The sequence below is a fragment of the Thermobia domestica genome, chromosome 8, assembly GCF_964235325.1.
Source record: "Thermobia domestica chromosome 8, izTheDome1.hap1.1, whole genome shotgun sequence".
Lineage (NCBI taxonomy): Eukaryota > Metazoa > Arthropoda > Insecta > Zygentoma > Lepismatidae > Thermobia > Thermobia domestica.
Genome location: NC_137461.1, coordinates 14,330,868 through 14,353,133, shown reverse-complemented (window position 1 = coordinate 14,353,133; position 22,266 = coordinate 14,330,868). Strand labels below are relative to the sequence as shown.

Sequence of the window (22,266 nt, the reverse complement as noted above, 5' to 3'; positions counted from 1 at the left end):
TTCTCCCTCGTAGATCAACCATCGGTTCACATTCTACGCAGACCAGCCATAATAACTAGCATTTCTCCATTTTATTCTGTACTTAGAAAGTAAATTCGGTACCACCAGACATGTCAATCGGACGCGAAGTCGTAGCACTTGTGGTAGTATTAGCAGTGGTCGTAGTAGTAATAGTAGAAGTAGTAATAGATGTAGTAGAAGTAGTAATAGTAATAGTATTACCAGTACATCGCAGTCTTGAATAAAGAGTCAGTTTCCCAAACACATTACGATTAACATAGGCTGACAGTAAGACCGTACAAACACGGCAAAAATAGAGGTAGTGGAGGACATTAAAAAAACAAATAGGCTGACAACATTAGTTTCCGAACCGTTTTTCAGAGTATCCGGGCCGAGCCTGGCCGGCCCGATATGTGCCCGGCCCGGTTCGGCCCGAAATGTGCCTGGCCCGGTTAGGGCCCGGTCCAGTTTGATATTACTTGAAACGGGTCGGGCCGGGCACCGAGCCGAACCGGGCGCGCCCGGCCCGTGCAGGGCTCTGATTCATACACCGTTAGAAAGCTTATAGACCAAAGATTCCAACGTAGTAACATTTGCACAATTCCCGCCATATTCGTAGAAGGTGTAATTAGAGGATGAGCTATTGATGTTTGTCGTAAAATTAAATATAATTTACATCAAAAACTTAAACTACAAAAACTGTCCAACTTTGCTCCGTCCGTACTCCCCCATATAAGCACGAAGTAGAAATCCAGGCTACTACCGTGTAGTCGTCCACTTCATTGCTTCACATACCAATTTTAATGAGTGCACCTCAAGTGGGAGAAAATCCCCCCCAAAAAATCCTGTTGAACGAACACGACATTTACCCTTCTCCCCCATGCCATGGTACACCGCACATACATGAAATGCAAACCGGCGGAAAGCTGCATTTTTGAGGAATACTTTCGTATCAAAATCATCTTTCTACCTTATTTAAAGGCTAAGCTATTGAGGTTTAAAGCGTCGACGCGGCAGTTGCTTCAATGCGCGTTTAAAAGTTACGACAAGTGAATGATGATGAGAGTAATGGTAGAATGATAAAGTGGGAGGAAACACAAGTGCCCCAAGAAAACCCAGGGACATGATGCTGTCCCTAACCCTTTCAGCCCTGATTTTTTGTTTACTCACCGATTTTATTTTTATTTTGTATTATTATTCTTTTTGACTTAACAAATGAAATATAATCTTCATTTTGTATGAAGGTGTCATACTTAGAGAATTATACGGTCGTAAAATTTGCGTGCAATCGGGTTGAAATACGTATATAAAATACAAAATGGTATTAATCGAACACATCATTGTGATCTACTAAGATTAGAAACTCAAAACACATCACTAAAGCAGGAGCAGGATTTGTTGCAAATAGTTTGTTTCGCCAAGACTAAAACAGCCTACGTGGCTGAGCTTCGTCCATTGTGACAGCTCCTGCAACTACTCTACAAGAAATGCGTGTAGCTACCTGACAAATGATGAAAGCGCCAGAGAAATAGCGAAAAATGATTTAGAGAAGTTCAAAGAATACTGATATGAAAACCCAGCAATTTTGAATCCTCCAGATTAATTATATTAATCTTAAAATATGATGTACACATATGTTACCGCCAGGGCCGAAAGGGCTAACAAACTTCCTTGGCTAGCGATCGAACAATGATTTCACTCACCAGAGGTAAGAAGCCTACCACTGAGTCACCGATCTCCACTCCAATCTATCTACTAAAATCGGAAGTGCTAGAAATCTATTACCATTTATAACCCAAACCCAATACCATCTTAAAGTGGCTGTTCCTTCACAAGGATCGAACCCCAATACACTCATACATTTGCGGTTTTAATATTAAGAAAATATTACGCCACATAAACCAAATTCTGGCTCAGTGGTAGAGCGTTCACCTCTAGTGCTTGGGGTCCCTGGTTCGATCCCAGCTCGCGCCGTGTGGACTTTGTGGTGAACAAACACCGTGCTCGTGGGTTTTCTCGGGATCCTCCCGTTTTCTCCCACTCTCTTCATTCCACCATTTCATTCATTTCTCATCATCACCGTCTCCTTTAGCCAAACCAGCATAACCGTGGGACGTAAAACTTAAAGATTTCATTTCATTTTCATTTTTTCATAAACCAAATTCCTTAAAGTGGTATACACGTGTGACTGCCACTTGCTTTATTTCTACATAAATCATTTGAGAAGACAAATACGTCGCTTATAAAATGTAAATAACTTAAAACATTTTGCAAAACTTGTCTCTTCGCTAACGAATTGCGATAATTCTGTCACTCAAGTTTTATCATTTAAAAAAAAAATGGACAAGAGTTGTTACGGTTTGTTTTGCGTTTTTGGACATAGAAAGTGCCCTTCCTTTATTTATTACCATTAGATAACAAAACGAAGATTGGAACTCCGTATAAAAAGGCTCGCATACGATCGTAAATTCAGCACAGGACACACTTCCACACACAACAGCCGTGCAGAGGGTACACGGGCGGAACAAAATCTGTGCACTGAAGAATTCCACCACTAAACACTAGGAACAGGTATGTAAACTATAATAATAATAATAATAATAATAATAATAATAATAATAATAATAATAATAATAATAATAATAATAATAATAATAATAATAACTGGAATTTATTGTTTAATTGGAATCTAGAAATTGCGTTATGGGGTCCGAAGTTCGATTTCAAGTTATGAGATTTTGTGATGGAGAATATCATTTCCGTAGGCTTTTCTGGGGATTCTTCCGTTAAGGGTCTTCACTACAGCGAAATTAAACTACCGCTAATTTTAGTTTTTCTCTAATATCTTTAAAACAAATAAAAATATTCGAAAAGTGGAAGCGTAGTGAATAAATAATACGATTTTGCATGTGATACCGTTATCACAACTCATCTATCTGCTTTCGATTTACAACTCTAGATAGATTTCTGCATTTTTTTACGGATCCTGTAAATAGCGGCATACCAAAAGCAGATGGGTGAATTGTGGTAAAGGTATCACATGCAAAATAGTATTGTCTAGTTCACTACGTTTCTGCTTTTCGAATATTTTTGTTTTAAAGATATTAGAGAAAAAACTCTACAATTAGCGGTAGTTTAATTTCGCTGTAGTGAAGACCCTTAACTCCTATATTTTCATTCGACCGATTACTTCACAATCATTCATTTTCATTAATCATCAGTTTCCCTTAGCCTAAGGCTCCTTAAAAAATGTAATCTCATTTAAAGAACAGCAACTATTTTCTTCACCCAGGCTATACGAGTCGGAGCTTAGTCGAATTCGTGATCAGCGCCTATAGATAATATAGTAGTCTGAATCTATATTTAAAGTAACAACGTAATTACTAAATTATAATTATAATAAGGATATTTGAAATGCAAATGTAAGCTGAATGAGTCATCAAGAACGTGCTCAAAATGTGAACGTCCAGTGATTTTTTTTTTTTTTTTTTTTTTTTTTTGTCACTTGTAGTCACAAGGGTGCGAGGGTGTACGTTCAGTGATTTCATCACTTTAAGTCATGGGGAAAAGTGAAGTCAAGTGCGTTTATCATTTGCAGTCACAAGGGGGTGAAACAGGAGCGTAATTTCAGATTTTGCTTGGGGGGGTCAAGACCCCTTGATATAAGTAAAATTTCGCGTTTTTCACTGATTTTCTAGTATTTTATTGATAACATCTGTATAAATTTCAAACGCAGGGGGAGCAATTGCCCCTCCCTGCACCCTAAATGACGCCCCTGGGGTGAAAGTGTAAGTCAAGTCATTTCGTCACTTCCAATTACAATGAAAGTGTAAGTTAAGTCATTTCGTCACTTCCAATCACGATGAAAGTGAAGGTCAAGTCATTTCGTCACTTCCAATCACAATGAAAGTGTAAGCCAAGTCATTTCGTCACTCCTAATCACAATGAAAGTGTAAGCCAAGTCATTTCGTCACTCCCAATCACAATGAAAGTGTAACTCAAGTCTCTTCGCCACTTCCAGTCACAACCAGGGGCGAAGATTAGGGGGGCTCAGAGGGGGAAGTTGCCTCCAACTTTTTTGAAGTGACTTCTTAGTGTATATAGTTTCATTTGGAAATGTGAAGTTTGTGTATGTATTACTGGTTCGTAGAAGAAACGGTGCCATATACGTATAATAGAAAGCTACACGAATTGCGTTTTGTCACGGAAACTGGCCCAAAAATTAACCTATTAGAGCGCAACAATTCCAGGGTACTTTCATATCTTCTTACAAGGGCTCGATATGTTAGTCAGCCGCTTTGAAACTAATTGAGAGAACATTTCGCAGAAAAAGAAAGTCTTTCACAAGTTATTCTTTAATTGCACAAAAATCGACAGTTCCTAATATATCTTTTCTTCTTTCTAATATTCATTAGAAAGGAATATTGATTAAAAAGAGAGTAATAAGAAACAACTTGTACCTTTTCCATTGTTTCGCCTACAGTATTCATGATATTCTGCAGTTACAAATTCCTGGTGTAAGTTTTTTTTTTTTTTTTTTTTTTTTTTTACTAGCAGACACAACAATGCTACCAATTTTCGTTCGCCTTTCGTTCTTTAAACAGAAAAAAAAACATTATTGTCGGCACTGTTTAGACCTATTTTGGATTATGTATTTTAACTGAAAAAGATAGTATCCTATTAGTTATACAACCTTTCATCAAACAAAGTCTTAGAAACAACAAGGAAAACTAACACTGATATACAAATATTCAGATCATATCTTGTTCCCTTACTTTCAAAGTCAAATCCCCGCCACTGATCACAACGAAAGTGGAAGTCAAATGATTTTGTCACTTGTAGTCACAAAGGGGTCAAAAGTGGAAATCAAGTGATTTCGACACATGTAATCATAAGAAAACGAAAGTGTAAGTCAAGTGATTTCGTCACTTGCAGTCACACCGAAAAGTGTAAGACTCGAAACAGCACGGCTGCAAGATAGAGAAAGAATAGATCCGTTGTACGTTTAAAATTTATTTTCCTGCAGAAATGTTTCCTTACCAATGGTTCATGTATTTTTTTAAAAATAAATTCTTTCATTGTAATGTTCATAGGTCAATACAGAACATAAGCACTGGTAAGTTCCATTCATTGCAGTTTGTGTACGGATGGGTCAATCATGAGGCATTTCTGGTGGATTAAATGTTTTGATTGAAATTTACTGTCCCTTTCAGCAGCGAGTCTATATGACACGTGGATTTGCAAAAGATTCCACACTAACCATGTAGCCACAAGGGAGCTCTTTCCAAATAAATGTAGGCCTACTACACATGAAACTTACAATGATTATGATTTCTGCTGACCTATAAGCATTAAGAGAGGGAAGAAAATAGGGATGCGCACGAGACAAGATTTGTGGCTGTCTCGTCTCGAAAATGTGCTGTAAAAGTGATATCTCGACTCGAAAAATGTATATTTTACTATTGAAAGAGCCGTGTCTCGACTCGAATTTTGTCAGGAAAATCCTGCCTCGATTCGTCTTGTGCGCATCCCTAGAAGGAAATGTATTGCATAAAATCAGATATGAATTAAATTTTATTCCATGCTATGATATTCCTACGCAGCAGCCATAATGTTTGGTAAGGAAAACGATATTTTCGGGACCTTCTACTTCTGTTGTCAGCGGATGCCGAATTTACCTGACTCATCCACTTTCGAATGTCAAGAACACAGTCGTACTTTAGTGTAGATACGTGCTCACGTAAAATCATAAGCCCTGCTTGCTGTTCTAGCGGCTAGTCTGAACGCGTTTGGTGTACAGGATTCTGGGTCACGGTATGAGAGTCTTGGAAATTTTAAACGCATTACGGTGGTTCGAATTTTACCTTAAATTGGAAGTCCAATTCTCATTTAGTTTTGTGGCTTCTTGCAGCGTAGTCGCTAACGTTTTTGCATATGATGCGAGCGGTCTCGGGCTCGATCGGAAAATGAGAGACAATATAGATATTTCCAACAAGATTCTGCCAAAGCACATATTGCCATTAAATCTTTGAACGATATAAGGGAAGGTTTCAATGTTAGGACCATTTATAGAGGCCCATGGCCTCCACGTTCGCCAGATCTCAGCGGGTGTAATTTTTATTTGTGGAGAATCCTTAAGAACAGGATATATAGGAACAGTCCCCGGGACGCTCGGTCGAAAAGGCGTATCAGATTTTTTAAGGCCAGCCAACTTCAGTACGGTATTTCCTGAAATTCCTCTTTCACACAACACAAATGCCGGGATCGTACCTAACGTACAGATCTCAGGGTTCTTCCTTACCCAGATAGCATGCTCGCATACGGGCTTAAGGCCCAAGATGCCGGTAATACCCAGAAATTATGTATATATATAAATATAAAATTCATCTCAGTGGTGAAAACGCGTGCTAAAAATTAGTAACCTAACTAACAAACAAATAAACCGTCATAGTTTTGACTTTATGCTGCGATCCTCCAAGATGATGCACACATCTGGCGTAACGAATAATTTGGTCGCTTGCTTCATCAATGTACTATTTTTAACATTATGAAATTTTACATTAAACACATGCGTCAAAATTAACATTAACGCAAAAATGGTACGTAACGGTTTGAAATATAATTGAGGAAAGTAACTGTTCATTATACACCCCATGCCTTGACTTGAAGCTTCACTGCGGCCTCACAAAATCCGTTTGTAAGTCTCCCCACCCTTTAATGTGATCTATTGACGGCACATTTAGAGAAAAACGACTTTGGACATCCAGTGTGACGTTTAACGTTCTCAAATTACACATTTAATACTGGTGATGGAAATATGAACCACTTAAAATGAAGAAAACATGAGTGAAAAAATGATGCATAGTATCGTCTGGAATTAATTTTTCACTTTGGCCACAGTAACCAATGGTCAAAGATTTTCTGTATCTACAATATTGCACTAAATCAAATAATGAAAGTTAACAGGTGTCTTCTTATAGGGCAGAATAATTTTAGGGGAACAGTTGTTGACGTCATAACTGTCGGAGATTGAAATACTTGTTTTAAGCGAAAAGTACTCGAAAACAATTAAATCATTCCATTGCACCTTCTAAATACAGGGTGACTCACAATCATAACGTCTCTGTCTGCAAAGTGTCGTATCTCCGTTTTTGTCATTTTTCAGGAAAGCGATTTGAAATTTTGCGCTTATTTCATGGTGCTGTTACGCTCGTCTTTACCAACAAATATTTACCAATTTTTGACACAATGTAGCCAGAAATACATTCGTTAATACCACATGTTTAAATTATATAATATTGTAATATTAAGCCATAAAAAATATGTTATTTGAGCTACGTCACCGCAAAAAAAAAAAAGTTTATTTTATGAATGAGTTACGTCATTGTGTATAGTTCTTGAGATACAAGAATAATACCAAACTGAAGTTGGAAAACTGTAAATTTGTCCATTTTTTGTGTACATCTAAGTTGCTGTATTCATCTTTGATATGAGTAAGTTATAAAAGAAATAGTAAACAAACTATAGAACCATAAGTTCTATTTCTTTCAATAATTAATGAAACATGTTTATGAAATTAATAGTAAAAGAACAAACTAGTAAGGCTTATGATCTTTCAGCTAAAAAGGAAACAATGTGGTATGAAATTAATACTGAAAATTAACACTATTAAGTAAATATGAAACTGTCAGAAAGAATCTTCATTTTTAGCCCATTGATTTATATGGAATATTATTATTGTTGTTGTTGATTTATTTTGATTGAAAACAATTGGAATTTCAATCACGTAATTCTACTTATTCCTTCTTGAAGTCAAGCTAAACGTTCCTTGCTTTTTTTTCAATGAATTTGCATTTCTTTAAGTAAACAGATTTTGTATTACTTGTATTAAAGTATTAAATGCTAAAATTAAATGTATCAACATTTAAGTTTCATGAAGTAACGGACACCTAAATGAGTTTTCCCCGCGAGACGAGACGAGACGAGACAAGAAAATAAGGGTATCTCGTCTCGTAAACTTCTGTACAACACTTTTCACGACTCGATTCTCGGGAAGATTTTCTGGTCTCAACATTTTCGTCGTGCCTGTTTTGTACATTTATGTACAAACATTTATGTCCTGTTGTTTTTCTTAGTTTCATCCGGAAAGTTATCAAAATCCATCCGCATCAACAGAAGTGCATGAAATGTGAGATGTAGCGTTATTTCAACCATATTCGTTATTGGAGGATATTGTGTAATGATTTGCATATCCTTAAACCCTGAAATATGAAATCTTTCAGTTTAAAGTACCACGTTTATGCCCTTTAGGCTAAAGGGGATAATGATTAAGGCAAACGAACAATGATGAAAGAATTGGTGGAATGAAAAAGTGGGAGAAAACGGGAGTACTCCGAGAAAATCCACGGACACGATGCTGTTCACCGCAAAGTCACTTGTCCGGGGACTGAAGCAGGAACCCCACACATCAGAGGTAAGCGCTCAACCTCCGTGCCGCCCCTAAATGTTGAATATGATGTTCATTGTGTGTATACACAATCACTTATGTTAAGAGTTGAGTTGATTTTGAGGTTAACGTCCCGTTCAGCAGCGAGGCTATATGAGACGTGGACCTACCGATTAACGTGGAATCCGAACCACATGAGCTCCCGCCGGAAATCGAACCCGGGTCTCCCACGCCAAAGAGTTATGTTAAGAATTATGCAACCGTAAAACAGTGTTTATAATGTAAAGACTTTTGCGAACTAGTATTGCACACAAGACTCGGGGGAAAAAATTAAATAAATCTTTAAGTTCTACGTCCCACGCTTATGCCGGCTAGTTTAAAGGAGACGGTGATGATGAGAAACGAATGAAATGGGGGAATAAAGAAAGTGGGAGGAAACAGGAGAACCCCGATAAAGTCCATACAGTGGTGTTTTTCCACCACAAAACTCATTTGCCGCAAGATGGGATCAAACCAATCACCAGAGGTAAACGCTCTACCACTGAGCTACCGCGGCCCTACAAGACTCGAGGAATGTCTCCTAACCAAAATGAGACGAGAATTGCCTTGTTTTTCGTTTTGTCTCGTCTCGTATGCAACACTAAATTGTTTTGAAGAAGAGATAAGTGTAATTAAATCATTATAATCTCCACTCATTTCAAGGAGACTAATTATTCATTTTCTTATATTAACGAAACAATTTTCTTATATGGGCTAAAAATGAAGATTAAAAAACATCAAAGTCATCAAAAAACATCTTTTTTTTCAGTCTCTTACGGGCACACGTCCCGTCCCTTTACTTTTATCATATTAGCACAATGCTTATTAGAAACGACCATACGGGAATCACACTTTTCTTTGCATAAAAATTAAATATCTAGACATAATGTTATACATATTGTTTTTCTTATACATATTGTACAAAATTGTTTCTTTCTCTTTACTTTCAGGGAAATCATCTTGCGATCACACCATGTGGAAATTAATATTATTTGTCCTGCTTATAGTTAACGGTTGGTATAAATTTTTAGTACTCAGTAATATGACAGGGCAGATTACCAAAAATCAAGGTAAACAAAAAAGTTCTTGTCGCTCTTGTCATCCCATTTTATGAAGCGCTCACGCAGAGAAAACAAAAAGTACTTACATGCATGAAAAGCGGTAGTGGGGCTAGAGTGGCTATTGATCCACGCAACACAATATAATAACATCTCCTCCATTGTCGAAGAGAAATGGCGGTATCGAAGCAGCTCGTTCGTGTTTCTTTGCTATATGGCCTTAAGGCCGGCCTTTCAACAGCCTCATCAAGTCGTCGAATCGACCAGGCACTTTCAGAGGATGCTGTGAACGGCCCGCAAGCCATTGTTCCGGAAGTTCTGGTCGAGACATCTGAGCCTTTATGATGAACCTTGCAATGGACGATCACAGATGTCCTAAATACATCCTTAGACCAGGACAGCAGTCAAACGTTTTCAGGTTTCCGAGAAAACATTCAAACTTCACTTCCACCTAATAGGACAGATTACAAGTTGAGGAAATTGGTATTTCACATGTTGTCGGGCCCAAACAACGAATAACAGTCTTTTTGTCGCTGTTACCTCAGTACCGGAATACACCCATATTTGGTCGGGTGCTCACGAATGACGAAAAGAGGGTCCAGTACGACACTCCGAAGAGTCCCAGACTTGGTTATCACCACGTGACCCTGTGCCTCACACTTCAAGTCCACCCACGCAAGATAATGCTGTGTGTGGTGGACTAGTCGCCGAGGAGTGCATTACAAGCTCCTATCACCAGGCTACACAATTACTGCAGAACTATACTCACAGCAGTTGCAACGAGTGCCATATCAACTGCAGCCAACGTTGGTTAATTCCAAGGATGTGCTGTACTTCTACGACAATGCGAGACTACACAAGCCAAAGACGACCAGCGCACTCAGATACACTGCTATCCGCCATACTCACCGGAACTAGCACCATCACATTACAATCTGTTCCATTCCTTGGACAAGTTTTTCCGTGGGAAATCCTTCAACAGTGAGGCAGACATGCGGTAAGCTCTTGCGGACATGTTTGTGTCCAAGATCCCCGAGTTTTCTCGCCAGGGTACTGCGTGGTTACAGGAACGATGGCAAATGGTGCTAAATGTTGATGGAGATTACTTCGAGATTTAACGCTCACTACATACACTGTATGTCTGTCTGTATCTAATGATCAGGAACGACAAGATCCTTTTTGGTTACCCTGTACTCTAACAATAACACTGGCGTTGTGGTTATTATGTCTCTCACATGCTGCAATCATATAACATATGTAGCAAGGCAAAATGTTGCATTAGTGTGCGACTGGCCATAACTTGTTGGAGCCAGTGGGGTACGTGCTCTGGATTTTAACTCCCCTCAATACAACAACATCTTATGGAAAAACACATATTTATCATATTAAGACACATATATTGAGAGCTTGAACCTCTTAATGAAATTCTCCGTACGCCACTGGCTGTAGCTATAGGGATTAGACAACAAAACAAATCTCTCATGAATAGAGAAGGACAGTATCCATAAAAAAAACTAAAAGTAAATTCCTATAGGATTTTTAATATTTACTTGGAAGAGAGGTTTTACGAGATGTGTTCAAAATGTATCGAACCTTTGGTTGGCAAAGACATATTTATTGATTTGGAAATCCGAAACAGTAATCCCCTTTCAAAGTAGTCTAGTTGGTAATGCATACATTTCTCCCAGCGCTCCAGCCATTGTTGGAAACACTTGTGGAACGCAGTTTTTGTAATGGCGAGCAACCATGCCATCGCATTCTCTTGACTCAAATCGGGGCCCTTTTAGTGGCAAAATGAAATGAAATGAAATGAAATCTTTGTTTTACGTCCCACGGTTATGCCGGTTACGCTAAAGGAGATGGTGATGATGACTAATGAATGAAATGGTGGAATGAAGAAAGTGGGAGGAAACGGGAGAACCCCGAGAAAACCCACGCACACGGTGTTTGTCCACCACAAAGTTCACTTGGCGGTGGCTGGAATCGAACCCAGGACCCCAAGCACCAAAGGTGAACGCTCTACCATTGAGCCACCGCGGCCCCTCCTTTTAGTGGCATTGGCAGCTTCGAAAATAACTGAAAGTCACACGGAGCCATGTTGGGTGAGTAGGGAGCCTGACAACACACAGGAATGTTGTGTTTGGCGATGAAAGCCTGAATGAAATTTTACGGACATTCTCCTCATTCCCAAATTCTCGTTCAAAACTGAATGTACCGATCCGATTGAATGGTTTCTCCTTGCGTATCGCCAAACTTTTGGCAAAATTTGATGCAGTATCGCTGCTCAAGCTTTCCCGTCATTTTACAAAAAACAGATGACCGCTCACTACAAGTCTTCACTCGTTGGCCGACTGTTAGCGATTGACGCTTTCAGCGGACGGGAAAAAAATCACGACTGTGCATGACTGTCCTCTCTACGTCAACACAGAAAAAAATCTCCCGCGCTTCATTGGATTACGCGGAGAAAAAAATAAGGTTCAATACTTTTTGAACACACCTCGAATAAGGTATCAGATGATAATATTATAGGGTATATTAGTAACAGAGGGCCTTATGCAGAGTCCTTTTTAGCGTTGTATTACGTGTGAAGCTAATTTCCGTATTTAGTAACACGTAAGTGAAGTTATCAAAGATTTATATCGTAAAAGGCCTACACAACTTTTTTGCAGGGTTGTCCAAACTCCTATTCTCTGTTACATTGATTTTTCCTATAGTATTTGGACAACTCTGCGAAAAAGTCGTGGATGGCCTTTCGATATAAATCGCTGTTAACGTTCACTCTTGTGTTACTAACTACGGAAGTTAGCATTACGTGTTAGTCACGCTCTTAACGCTAAAAACGAGTCTGCATAAGGTCTATAAGGCCTTCTGCAGAGTCGTTCTTAGTTGTGATTAACGTCATACTAAATGTTTGACTACCATAATTCAATCGTTAGTCAAACCGTTAGTATGACGATAATGGCATGCAATAATGACTGTGAACAAGTACCACAGGGTCTTATGCAGAGTCGTGACGCGTGATTAGTGCCATACTAAAAACATATGTTTCCTGCCGTAGTCAGGCCTTTAGTATGAAGCTACTCATACGTCAAAACGACCTGCATAAGGCGGATAGTGTCTGAGCAGATAGTTACAGAAATTCTTAGTAAAATTACCGAAAAATAAGAACTTTGAACGAAAACAGAGTGTACAGAGTGAGGATAACATTTGAATACAAAAAGGTGGACCATGTATCTTGAAATGTCATTGTACCTCCTCTAGCGACAATGTTTCCACTCAAGAACAGTGTAAAATTGTTTAAAAAAGGGAATTTTATAGGGAAATTTGAAAAATTCCCCTTCCTTACTTGCCTCTTGTATGTAGTACTGGGACAATCTATATACCATCTGCAAGCCTGTTTCATTAGCTTTCAAACGAGGTATAATATGTAACATAACTTCAACTACAGGGTATGCTAGAATATTTCAAACGAAAATAGGCAAGTGCAGGAGGCAAAAAAGTTACCCCCACCCCTATCTCCGGAACGAACGGGGAATAGGCCCAACGAAAATCCAAATTCTGGAGGCCTCTACAATAGTAATGACGTAACTGTGACGAACAGGGCGGTGCACGGCCAAACAACATTAGTTTCAAATACTATGGTCATAATACAATGCGTTTCGAAACAACAGAAACAAAGTTACATCGAACTGAAAATTTGATAATTTAAAAAATGATGATAATTTGATTATTTATTTTTAAAAAAATGATAAATACAGGGTGATTCAAAAACGGGAAATTTTGAAATTTAAATAATTTCATGAAAACAATTTTTAATTCTTTTATCCGATTTAATAGTAACAATAATGCCATTTTACAATACACAAAAGGATACCACAAGCAACAAATCAGGGAATCTGGGAGGCCACTGAATGTCATTTTTCGAAATCACACGTTCCCCAAACAATTGGCATACAGAAGCCATCAATATTCGTGCTGTGTAGGACGTTGATCCATCTTGTTGAAACCAAGCTGTGTTAATAATGTGTGGAAATCCCTGTCGTTGTTGCACAAGGAAGATTTCAAACATGGCGACGTAACGCTTTGATGTGACTGTAGTCGCATGACCATTCTCGTCCTCAAAACAATAAGGGCCCATCACCTCGTATGATGACATAGCACACCACACAATAACTTTGTTGCTACGCAATGGACGTTGGTGTAGTTCCATAGGGTTGTCTTGCGCCCGTGGCGTCTTAAATTAAAATGACGACGAAATCCTGCGTGTCTCCTCCACACGGTCGTTATTCTCCACACTGTCATTTGATCGCGAAAACACGTTGTGCACCACTCCAAGCATTCATGGTAACTAAACGGCAGGGTGCCGTTGACAGACTGGAGTACGTTATTCAGTGTTACCAAACTCCCACTGCTGCCAACACAACTTTCAAAATTTCCCGTTTCTTTCAATCACACTGCATCACATGAAAAAAACATATAAGGATTCCAATAGATAAACAAAATCATAATCCCGTTTCAGTAAGCAATTCGATATATCAAGCAATTTCGGGGACATGACAAACATTGGTAGTATGGAACAGTGCTTAAATTATAATACTATACATTGCTGTCATTGATAAAAGCAAAGGAAAGTAAGAAATGTTATAAATATTTCCCACAAATACGTTATTTTAAGCAGTATACCAATCTCTATAAATGTTGCTTGTTACTCTGTACGGTTTGAGTCCTAGACTGATGTAAACAGTATCCGCCTTATGCAGAGTCGTTTTGAAGTATGATTAGGGTCATACTAAAGACTTGATTACTGCAGGAAGCATATGTTAGTCAAACTCTTTAGTATGACACTAATCACGCGTCAGAACTCTCTGCATAAGACCCTATGAATTTACTACTACTACTAAGGCAATTAACCGCTTCGCTGGCTTAAAATAAGAAAAATTAGTAATACGTTCCGTTAGTCAGTCAGTATTTACTATTATTGAAGCGCTCTCTGCTAAACGATTTTTTTTGGTCTTAAAAATTAAATATTACTATTGTGGACTAAATTTGAATTTAAACGGCATCGGAAGTGTCACTAGTCATCTCGGCGACTCCGAAAACTATGGATTTTGATACTAATATCGGTCATTTTCGATCATTTTTAAATATCTTCGCCTTCAGTGTTTCTTCCAGACATGTTTTTGGAGGGGCACTGCCCCCTGGAGGATACCAAAATAATGCGTCTATAATATAATAAATAGAATAGTAACAGCAGTGCCCCCCCGGAACACTTTTTCTGAAAGAACGACTGTTCCGCTTGATTCCCATACGTTGTACCGTCAAAGTGAAATCACCCGAATCTCATCTACGTATGTTGAAATTTTGATCGAGATCGGTCGGGTGGTTCAAGAGTTAATAAGTCACAAACGTAGTTACTTTTATTTACCGTATATAGGAGTACTGTAGATTTACTTTCTACTATTTACACTATTGTCCACTACTATACTGAGCTGCGGTATTTACCTCAGTATATTCTTTTCTCGAAATAAAACTTTTTATATATATACAAAAAAGTAAAATCCTTTGTCACTTTGTACAGTCACGAACATTAATAAATGGAGGTTGGAGACATAAGAAATAATGGCTTGCTTCAGCCTCCATTTATTAATCTTCGTGACTGTACCAATTATATCGTAATAAGCCATACCATGATTACAATATTCGGACTTAAGAACTTTCGATCTCCACTGTCCCAGCCGTCGCAGTTGTAATAAGCCTTATGCAGAGTCCTTTTGACGTATGATTAGCGAGATACTAAAGGCCTGATTACTGCTGGAAACATACCTGTTAGTCAAACTCTTTAGTATGGCATTAATCACGCTTCAGACCGATTCTGAATAAAACCCATTATTTCTACGAGAGAAGCCGCCAAACTTGAATGGCCTTATGTAGAGTGGTTTTGGCATACGATTAACGCCATACTAAAGGTTTGACCTACACTTGGGTTATCAGAAGTGTATTCAGAATCTCTGATTAGCACGTAGTAGTTGACTAAGTTAATCATATGTGCTTAGTTAATTTAGGTACATTGGTTTAACCACCATGAACTTACATTATGAGAATATCTGTCTGTCTTTCTATCCTTTCACCTCATCGGGTAAATTAACTATGAGACAGCTATTAAGTCAAGTCCTCTAAAATAGCAGGACTGTTTCTTAAAGTGAACAGTGAGAGATGAGTAGAAAATGTGTAGTTTTCTGAGGGATACATACAACTGTTCGATAAATTATCTTCCCTTATAATTACAACATAATTCTATTATTGTCGCTAATATTGACATATACTTACTCCTGTCAGATACTATATAAACTTACTCCTGTCAGATACTATATAAATCCTTCAGAAATCAATAAGTTAATTAGAATCCGGTTTTGTAACTATTTATACGTTGTTTTGATGTCAAACTACAAAGAAATTTCATAATTTTCATTTTTGCAGACTACGCATGCGCACATCTAGATATCCATATTTTACACATTTTTTTCACCCGAGGTACTGGGATATATTAGTTAATCATACCAAATCATCTTATTAGCTGCACTCAAAACAGACTCTGAATACTAAAAAAGTACACCCTCCTAAGTACACAGCTAATATGGTACTAATTACATGATTAACGCTTGATTAACGAATACTCTCTGAATACTCCCCTAAATGTCTGTCATACTATAGTATCCTTTGTTTGCATTACTGCAGAGCAAATGTTTTCGCTTAACACGTAGTTTAAAGCATGTAGTAATCTGACGTAATAGAATAAAATACAACTTCATGTTACATTGATATCACTGTTCATCTGGTGGTATTACAGAATACAGTATAGTTCCTGTTAACCGGCCACCACGGGACGGAGCTTGGGTCGGATAACGAAAAAGTCGGTTAAAACGAAAATTGCAATTTTTTAGGCTTTCAATCATATAATATCTCGATAATGTTTAAACATAGGATTATGCTATTAATTACGAAATGTAACTGCCAAAATCAGATGCTTTAACCACAAACTTCTCCAGTAACACTTAGTTAAATGAAGTACAATACTGTATATAATGTAGTACATACTGTATTTATTAAAGCACTTGACTATAACCAATGTAAATCATTAAAATACAGTAATTTAAGGTGTGTTTGTATTGAGTGAAGAAAAGTATAAAAGTGAAAAATACGACTGAGTGAAAAATGCTGAATGAAATAAAATTAAGACAAAAACATCGTCTGGTCGATTAGTTACGTATCTTTATTGTTGTACGGTACATTGTTGTTAAGCTCTGAGCGCAGCTGATAAGGCAAATTATATAAACAAAATTATTTATTAAAATGTTTTTTTGGAAGGTGGACGGTTAATCCGAAGGGCGGTTAAGAGAGCGTCCACTATATATTTAACAATTTTATCCACTACATGAATTTTTGGATCAAAAGATCCAATATATTTTAGGCAAACATTTTCCTATAGGTCTTATATCTGGAGAATTACATAAAGTGTAGCCAAACCGACACAAGGGATTGTCAGAGCTCGACAATTAGAGACGGCAATGTGTGTGCGTGTATAAATGAGACAAACTGCGAACAATGATGATAGCTGTGTTGATTATTAATTCTTATGACCAGGGTATATACAGTAGCTTAGTAAACTGGTTACTCTTTGAACCAGCAAAACTACGGCAGAGCACCTCATCAGCATGTTGCAACAATTAGAGTACTTACATGACGGACAACTAATAAAATATCAAGGACTCACACTGTTCCTCTTTTACTGACTTCATTTAAACGAAAAAATACTGTCCCGTGCATACACCAGGACTAAGGGAAGCGGGAATGATGATAAAGAACGAAATGGTTGAAAAAAGAAAATAGAAGAAAACGGGAAGGCTCAGAAAAAAAAAACACTTTGTCTACTTATTGTTAGCAGGACTTGGGATCGAACCACAGACCGCAAGCACCAGACATGAATCCGCTACTGCAGCTTCTTTTATAGATTTCATCTTGACCAAGGACTGCTGACGATTTTTTTCTGCCGTTAGGACCATTGCCCATGACTTCTTTACAAGCAGAATCATACTTCAAATGTTTCGCACCAACATTTGTCGGAAATAAAATCGACCCGCTTCTGCAACCATTTCGAAATCAATATATATAATAAAAGTAAGTGTGGTTTGTCCGTGCATGCCACAAAGGTTCCGAAACCAAGACCTGGAGTCTCATGGGAGTTATATGTTATTGTAGCCCTGTATCTCCCATCCATGAAAAAGGTTTCGGTTTGGACCAGAAGGGGTCCTAGAGAGAGAGAAAACGCCCTAGCAACGGTACTGCTGTGCTTAAAAAAAAAAAGAAAAAAAAGTTAAATTTTAGAATTATCAACAATCTTGGAAAATGTTACAGACTGTTATAGAAGTTTCCCAAAGGTTCGAGAATGTTATAGAATTTTCAGGATACTCTAGAACCTTCTACAATGATCCAGAATGTTTTAGAATGTTCCAGAATGTTCGAAATTGTTGTAGAATGTGCCAGCATATTATATTATTTTGCTATAGGTTCGAAAATATTCTAGAATGTAGAATACAGAGTCATTTCTATTAAAGTTTACAGGTATCATTATCATTATGCTCAGGTTCTTCTCAACCTATTTAATATTTTGAAAGGAAAATGGTGGGGTTGTCTAGATGATAGGAGCCAGACAACAGAACCTACCTAACCTAACCGAATCCGAGCTACTACTACTGCTTGTATAATATAAAAAATATATAATATAAAAAATAAATAAAACTTAACTCCTGAATCACTGGACCGATCTTGATTAAATTTTCAAGATAGATGAGGTTCAGGCCTGGGATCATTTTTATGATTTACATTTGACGGAGCAATGTAGAGGAGAAGAAGGAGGGGTAGATATATAAAAATCAATTTACATAAGACAGAAAGTGACTATTTTTGTAACTTAATAACTCTTGAACTATCCGACCGATCTCAATCAAATTTTCAAGATACATGAGGTTTGGATCTGGAAACATTTTTGTAATTTCATTTTTAAGGTTAGATCCTAGGAGAGGGGAGGGGAGGGGACGTGCAAGTAAAACCTAATAAAACCTAATGACTTTTCAACCATCCAACCAATCTTCATCAAATTTTCACCTATATGAGTTTAGGGGCAGGGATTACTTTAGGTTAATTCACTTTGATGATGCAACGTAGGGGAGGGGTTGAGTTGAGTTGATTTTGAGTTTAACGTCCCGTTCAGCAGCGAGGCTATATGAGACGTGGACCTACTGATTAACGTGGAATCCGAACCACATGAGCTCCCGCCGGGAATCGAACCCGGGTCTCCCACGCCAAAGGCGCGTACGCTAACCGCTTAGCCACAGAGGAGCTCCAACGTAGGGGAGGGGGAGAGAAATTTAAAAATGATAAAAAATGACCGATATTACTGTTGTCAATATTTTTCGGGATCGATAAGAGAAACAGTCACTTCTTATGCTGTTTCAATCGAAGTTCAGTCCTGATAGTTGGGGAGGGGGATAAACATTTAAAAATAATCGAAAATTACTAATATTAGTGTCGAATCCATCGTTTTAGCAGTAGCTGAGATTAACAGTGACAATTCTGATGCTGTGTGCCGCAGCACGGAGGAGCTATATATAATAATGATCGAAAATGACCAATATTAGTGTCTAATCCATAGTTTTCGGGATCATTCCACCCCCACTTCGGGGAGGGACAGAAACAGATATATAAGAATGATCGAAAATGGCCATTATCAGTGTCGAATTTATAGTTTTCTGGTTCCCTTAGATGAAATCTGGGGGAGGGGGAGATATTTAAAGACAATCGAAAATAACTGATATTAGTGCTAAATCCAAATTCTTTGGGATCGCTGAGATGAACGGTGACATACAAAGATGTGCATTTAAATTATTTATTTCGACCCAGCGAAGCGGGTAATATATGCTAGTAAATAATAAATACATTCTCATGTTTATTGATCTGCCTTCGTACATAGATTCTTGTATATTCATACGCATTTATAAAATTTTATTTTATTCCTCAGATCTTACTCGTAATGAAGGGCTACCAACATCAAAGATTAATGATGCTGCAGGAAGATCTGTAAGGGAGGCTTCTGAGGAAGGTTGTTCATCTGGTGGAGCTTCAGGAGTGGGTGCGCCAGATACATCGGGAGTGACTGGCAACACACCAGATGCATCGGGAGTGACTGGCAGCATGGGCAATAATACAACCCCAGATACTTCAAGCATGACGGGTAACATGCAAGAAATCAGTTCAAGTATTAGCCAAGCTGGCGCCAGCAATGGGGGATCTAGTAAGAGATCTGTGAGGGAGGCTTCTGAGGAAGGTTGTTCATCTGGTGGAGCTTCAGGAGTGGGTGCGCCAGATGCATCGGGAGTGACTGGCAGCATGGGCAATAATACAACCCCAGATACTTCAAGCATGACGGGTAACATGCAAGGTATCAGTTCAAGTATTAGCCAAGCTGGCGCCAGCAATGGGGGATCTAGTAAGAGATCTGTGAGGGAGGCTTCTGAGGAAGGTTGTTCATCTGGTGGAGCTTCAGGAGTGGGTGCGCCAGATGCATCGGGAGTGACTGGCAGCATGGGCAATAATACAACCCCAGATACTTCAAGCATGACGGGTAACATGCAAGGTATCAGTTCAAGTATTAGCCAAGCTGGCGCCAGCAATGGGGGATCTAGTAAGAGATCTGTGAGGGAGGCTTCTGAGGAAGGTTGCTCATCTGGTGGAACTTCAGGAATGGGTACGCCAGATGCATCAGGAGTGACAGGCAACGCACCAGATGCATCAGGAGTGACAGGCAACGGACCAGATACATCGGGAATGGGTATGCCAAGCACAGATACTACTAACATTAATCAGAATATTAATAACATTAATCAGAATATCAAACCACCAGGAGGCTCCGGTGGAGGATCTGAATCTTCTAGTGAAGAACAAAGTAAGAGGTCTGTGAAAGAAGCTTCCAACTAGGGATCATACCATGGCTTTTCTCACACTAGCATAAAATAACTGAATATAACAAGCGATAATACGGATGGGCATGGCATGAGAGGTAGAGATAACAAATTAAGAAAATAATTATACTTTTAAGCTGTGAAGAGTTTGTTAATTTTGTAAATGAAAAGATGTAATAAACAAGCATAATAAATAACATCTAATTTCGTTTTACTGAAATAATACTTTGGAATGAAAGTTACTAGCGATTTTATTGTCATTCTTACTAGTTAATCACGAACAGTATTAATAGGTGACCAACATAGAAATGTCTGCATCCACTTTTGTAGCTAAAATACAAGTATGAACATTGTGTTACAAACGAGTTAAATTCTAATTAATATATTAAGTCTTTACTGTTTGTCTGCTATACACGTAAACTATCTCGCACATTAAGAACATATAAACGAAATCACCATAGAATTTGTTGAGCATCAAGGACTTTTGCAGGGATTTTTGGTAAACGTAAGAGCACTCTGACTTTGCATGCTCCTCTTGGTCGTTCATGTACTTGGTGACATGTCTTATCTAGAGGCACTGTTATTATGACCTAAAGCCTCAGAAGTTGGTCAAAAAGGGCAGCAAAGGTGAGGAGGTCATTGGTGATTAAGAGAAACTGAGAGATTTTAGGAATGAAATCAATACAGGAATAGGATCAATATGCAACCACGTTTAGCGTATGTCAGAAACATCCATAAAGATTTATCGAGTTGTTTTTTAGTTTAACGGCCCTTTCAGCAGCGAGGCTATATGAGAAGGGACCAATTGATTAATGTGGAATCCGAACCACAGGAGCTCCAGTCGGGAATCGAACCCGGGTCTCCGACGTCAAAGGCGCGTACGCTAATCGCTTAGCCACGAAGGAGCACAAGCATCCATAAAGAGTAGCGCTACGCTGAGGTATCGGCATAGGTGATGGATCGAAGATTTGTTCAAAACTAGATATCTAGAAAGAAAACAAAGGCAGACGAAAGAAACCGTATATCTACCTAGGTAGTATTGAACCTTCCAGGAGCTTGCACATGACATAAAATTTGTTTCATGGAAACTTCAGGAACAGGGGGACACTGGTAAGATATCATCCTTCACCATGTGAGAACTGCTGCCTAAAAGTTCCAAATGACGTCATTGTGTCGTGTAAAAACGTTTTCCTTTATGAAACTGTACTCAAAACTGGATGAACAATATTAAGACTGAAACGAGTGATATTATAGGCTATCTATTTTGGGGGATAATATTAATTAATCTACTTTCCCTGTACCAGAGTCAAGAGAAGCAATAACACCATTGGGAAGAAAAGGTACAAAAACTCAGAAGATGCACGAATTTCCGGAAGATTGCGAGCATAATCATAAACCAGACAACACAAAGCGCATGCACGCACATACCCGTGAAGCGGCTATCAGGTTTACACCTACAATACATAGCTCAAATTGAGGTATTACCGGTCAAGGCACGATCAACGAGTATAAAAATTCAGTGAACTCTACTCTTGCAGAAGCGAGAAGGCACTCTGGCTCGGATAAGTAACACTGATTGAAAAATATTGAAGCCTGCAGCCTACTATTTAAGCAACCTAAAGAAATTTGATCGCGAAGAATCTGAAATTTTCTTCTGGTCAATCTGATTTTTGCATTATATGAAGCAGCTTGATTGATGTGATATGAA

General features: G+C 38.3%; 2 protein-coding genes across 5 annotated transcripts in view; one reads left to right on the top strand and one right to left on the bottom strand.

The window, feature by feature from the left end:
• LOC145692699 (protein sex-lethal-like) overlaps positions 1-22,266 on the bottom strand; it is a 272,232-nt gene that overhangs the window by 155,863 nt on the left and 94,103 nt on the right. The window lies entirely within an intron of this gene.
• On the top strand, positions 1,956-20,734 carry LOC145692698 (uncharacterized). Its single transcript, XM_081768100.1, has 3 exons — positions 1,956-2,571; positions 9,436-9,498; positions 19,619-20,734. The coding sequence occupies exons 2-3, from the start codon at positions 9,459-9,461 to the stop codon at positions 20,572-20,574; spliced, it is 996 nt and encodes a 331-aa protein (XP_081624226.1). The 5' UTR covers positions 1,956-2,571; positions 9,436-9,458; the 3' UTR covers positions 20,575-20,734.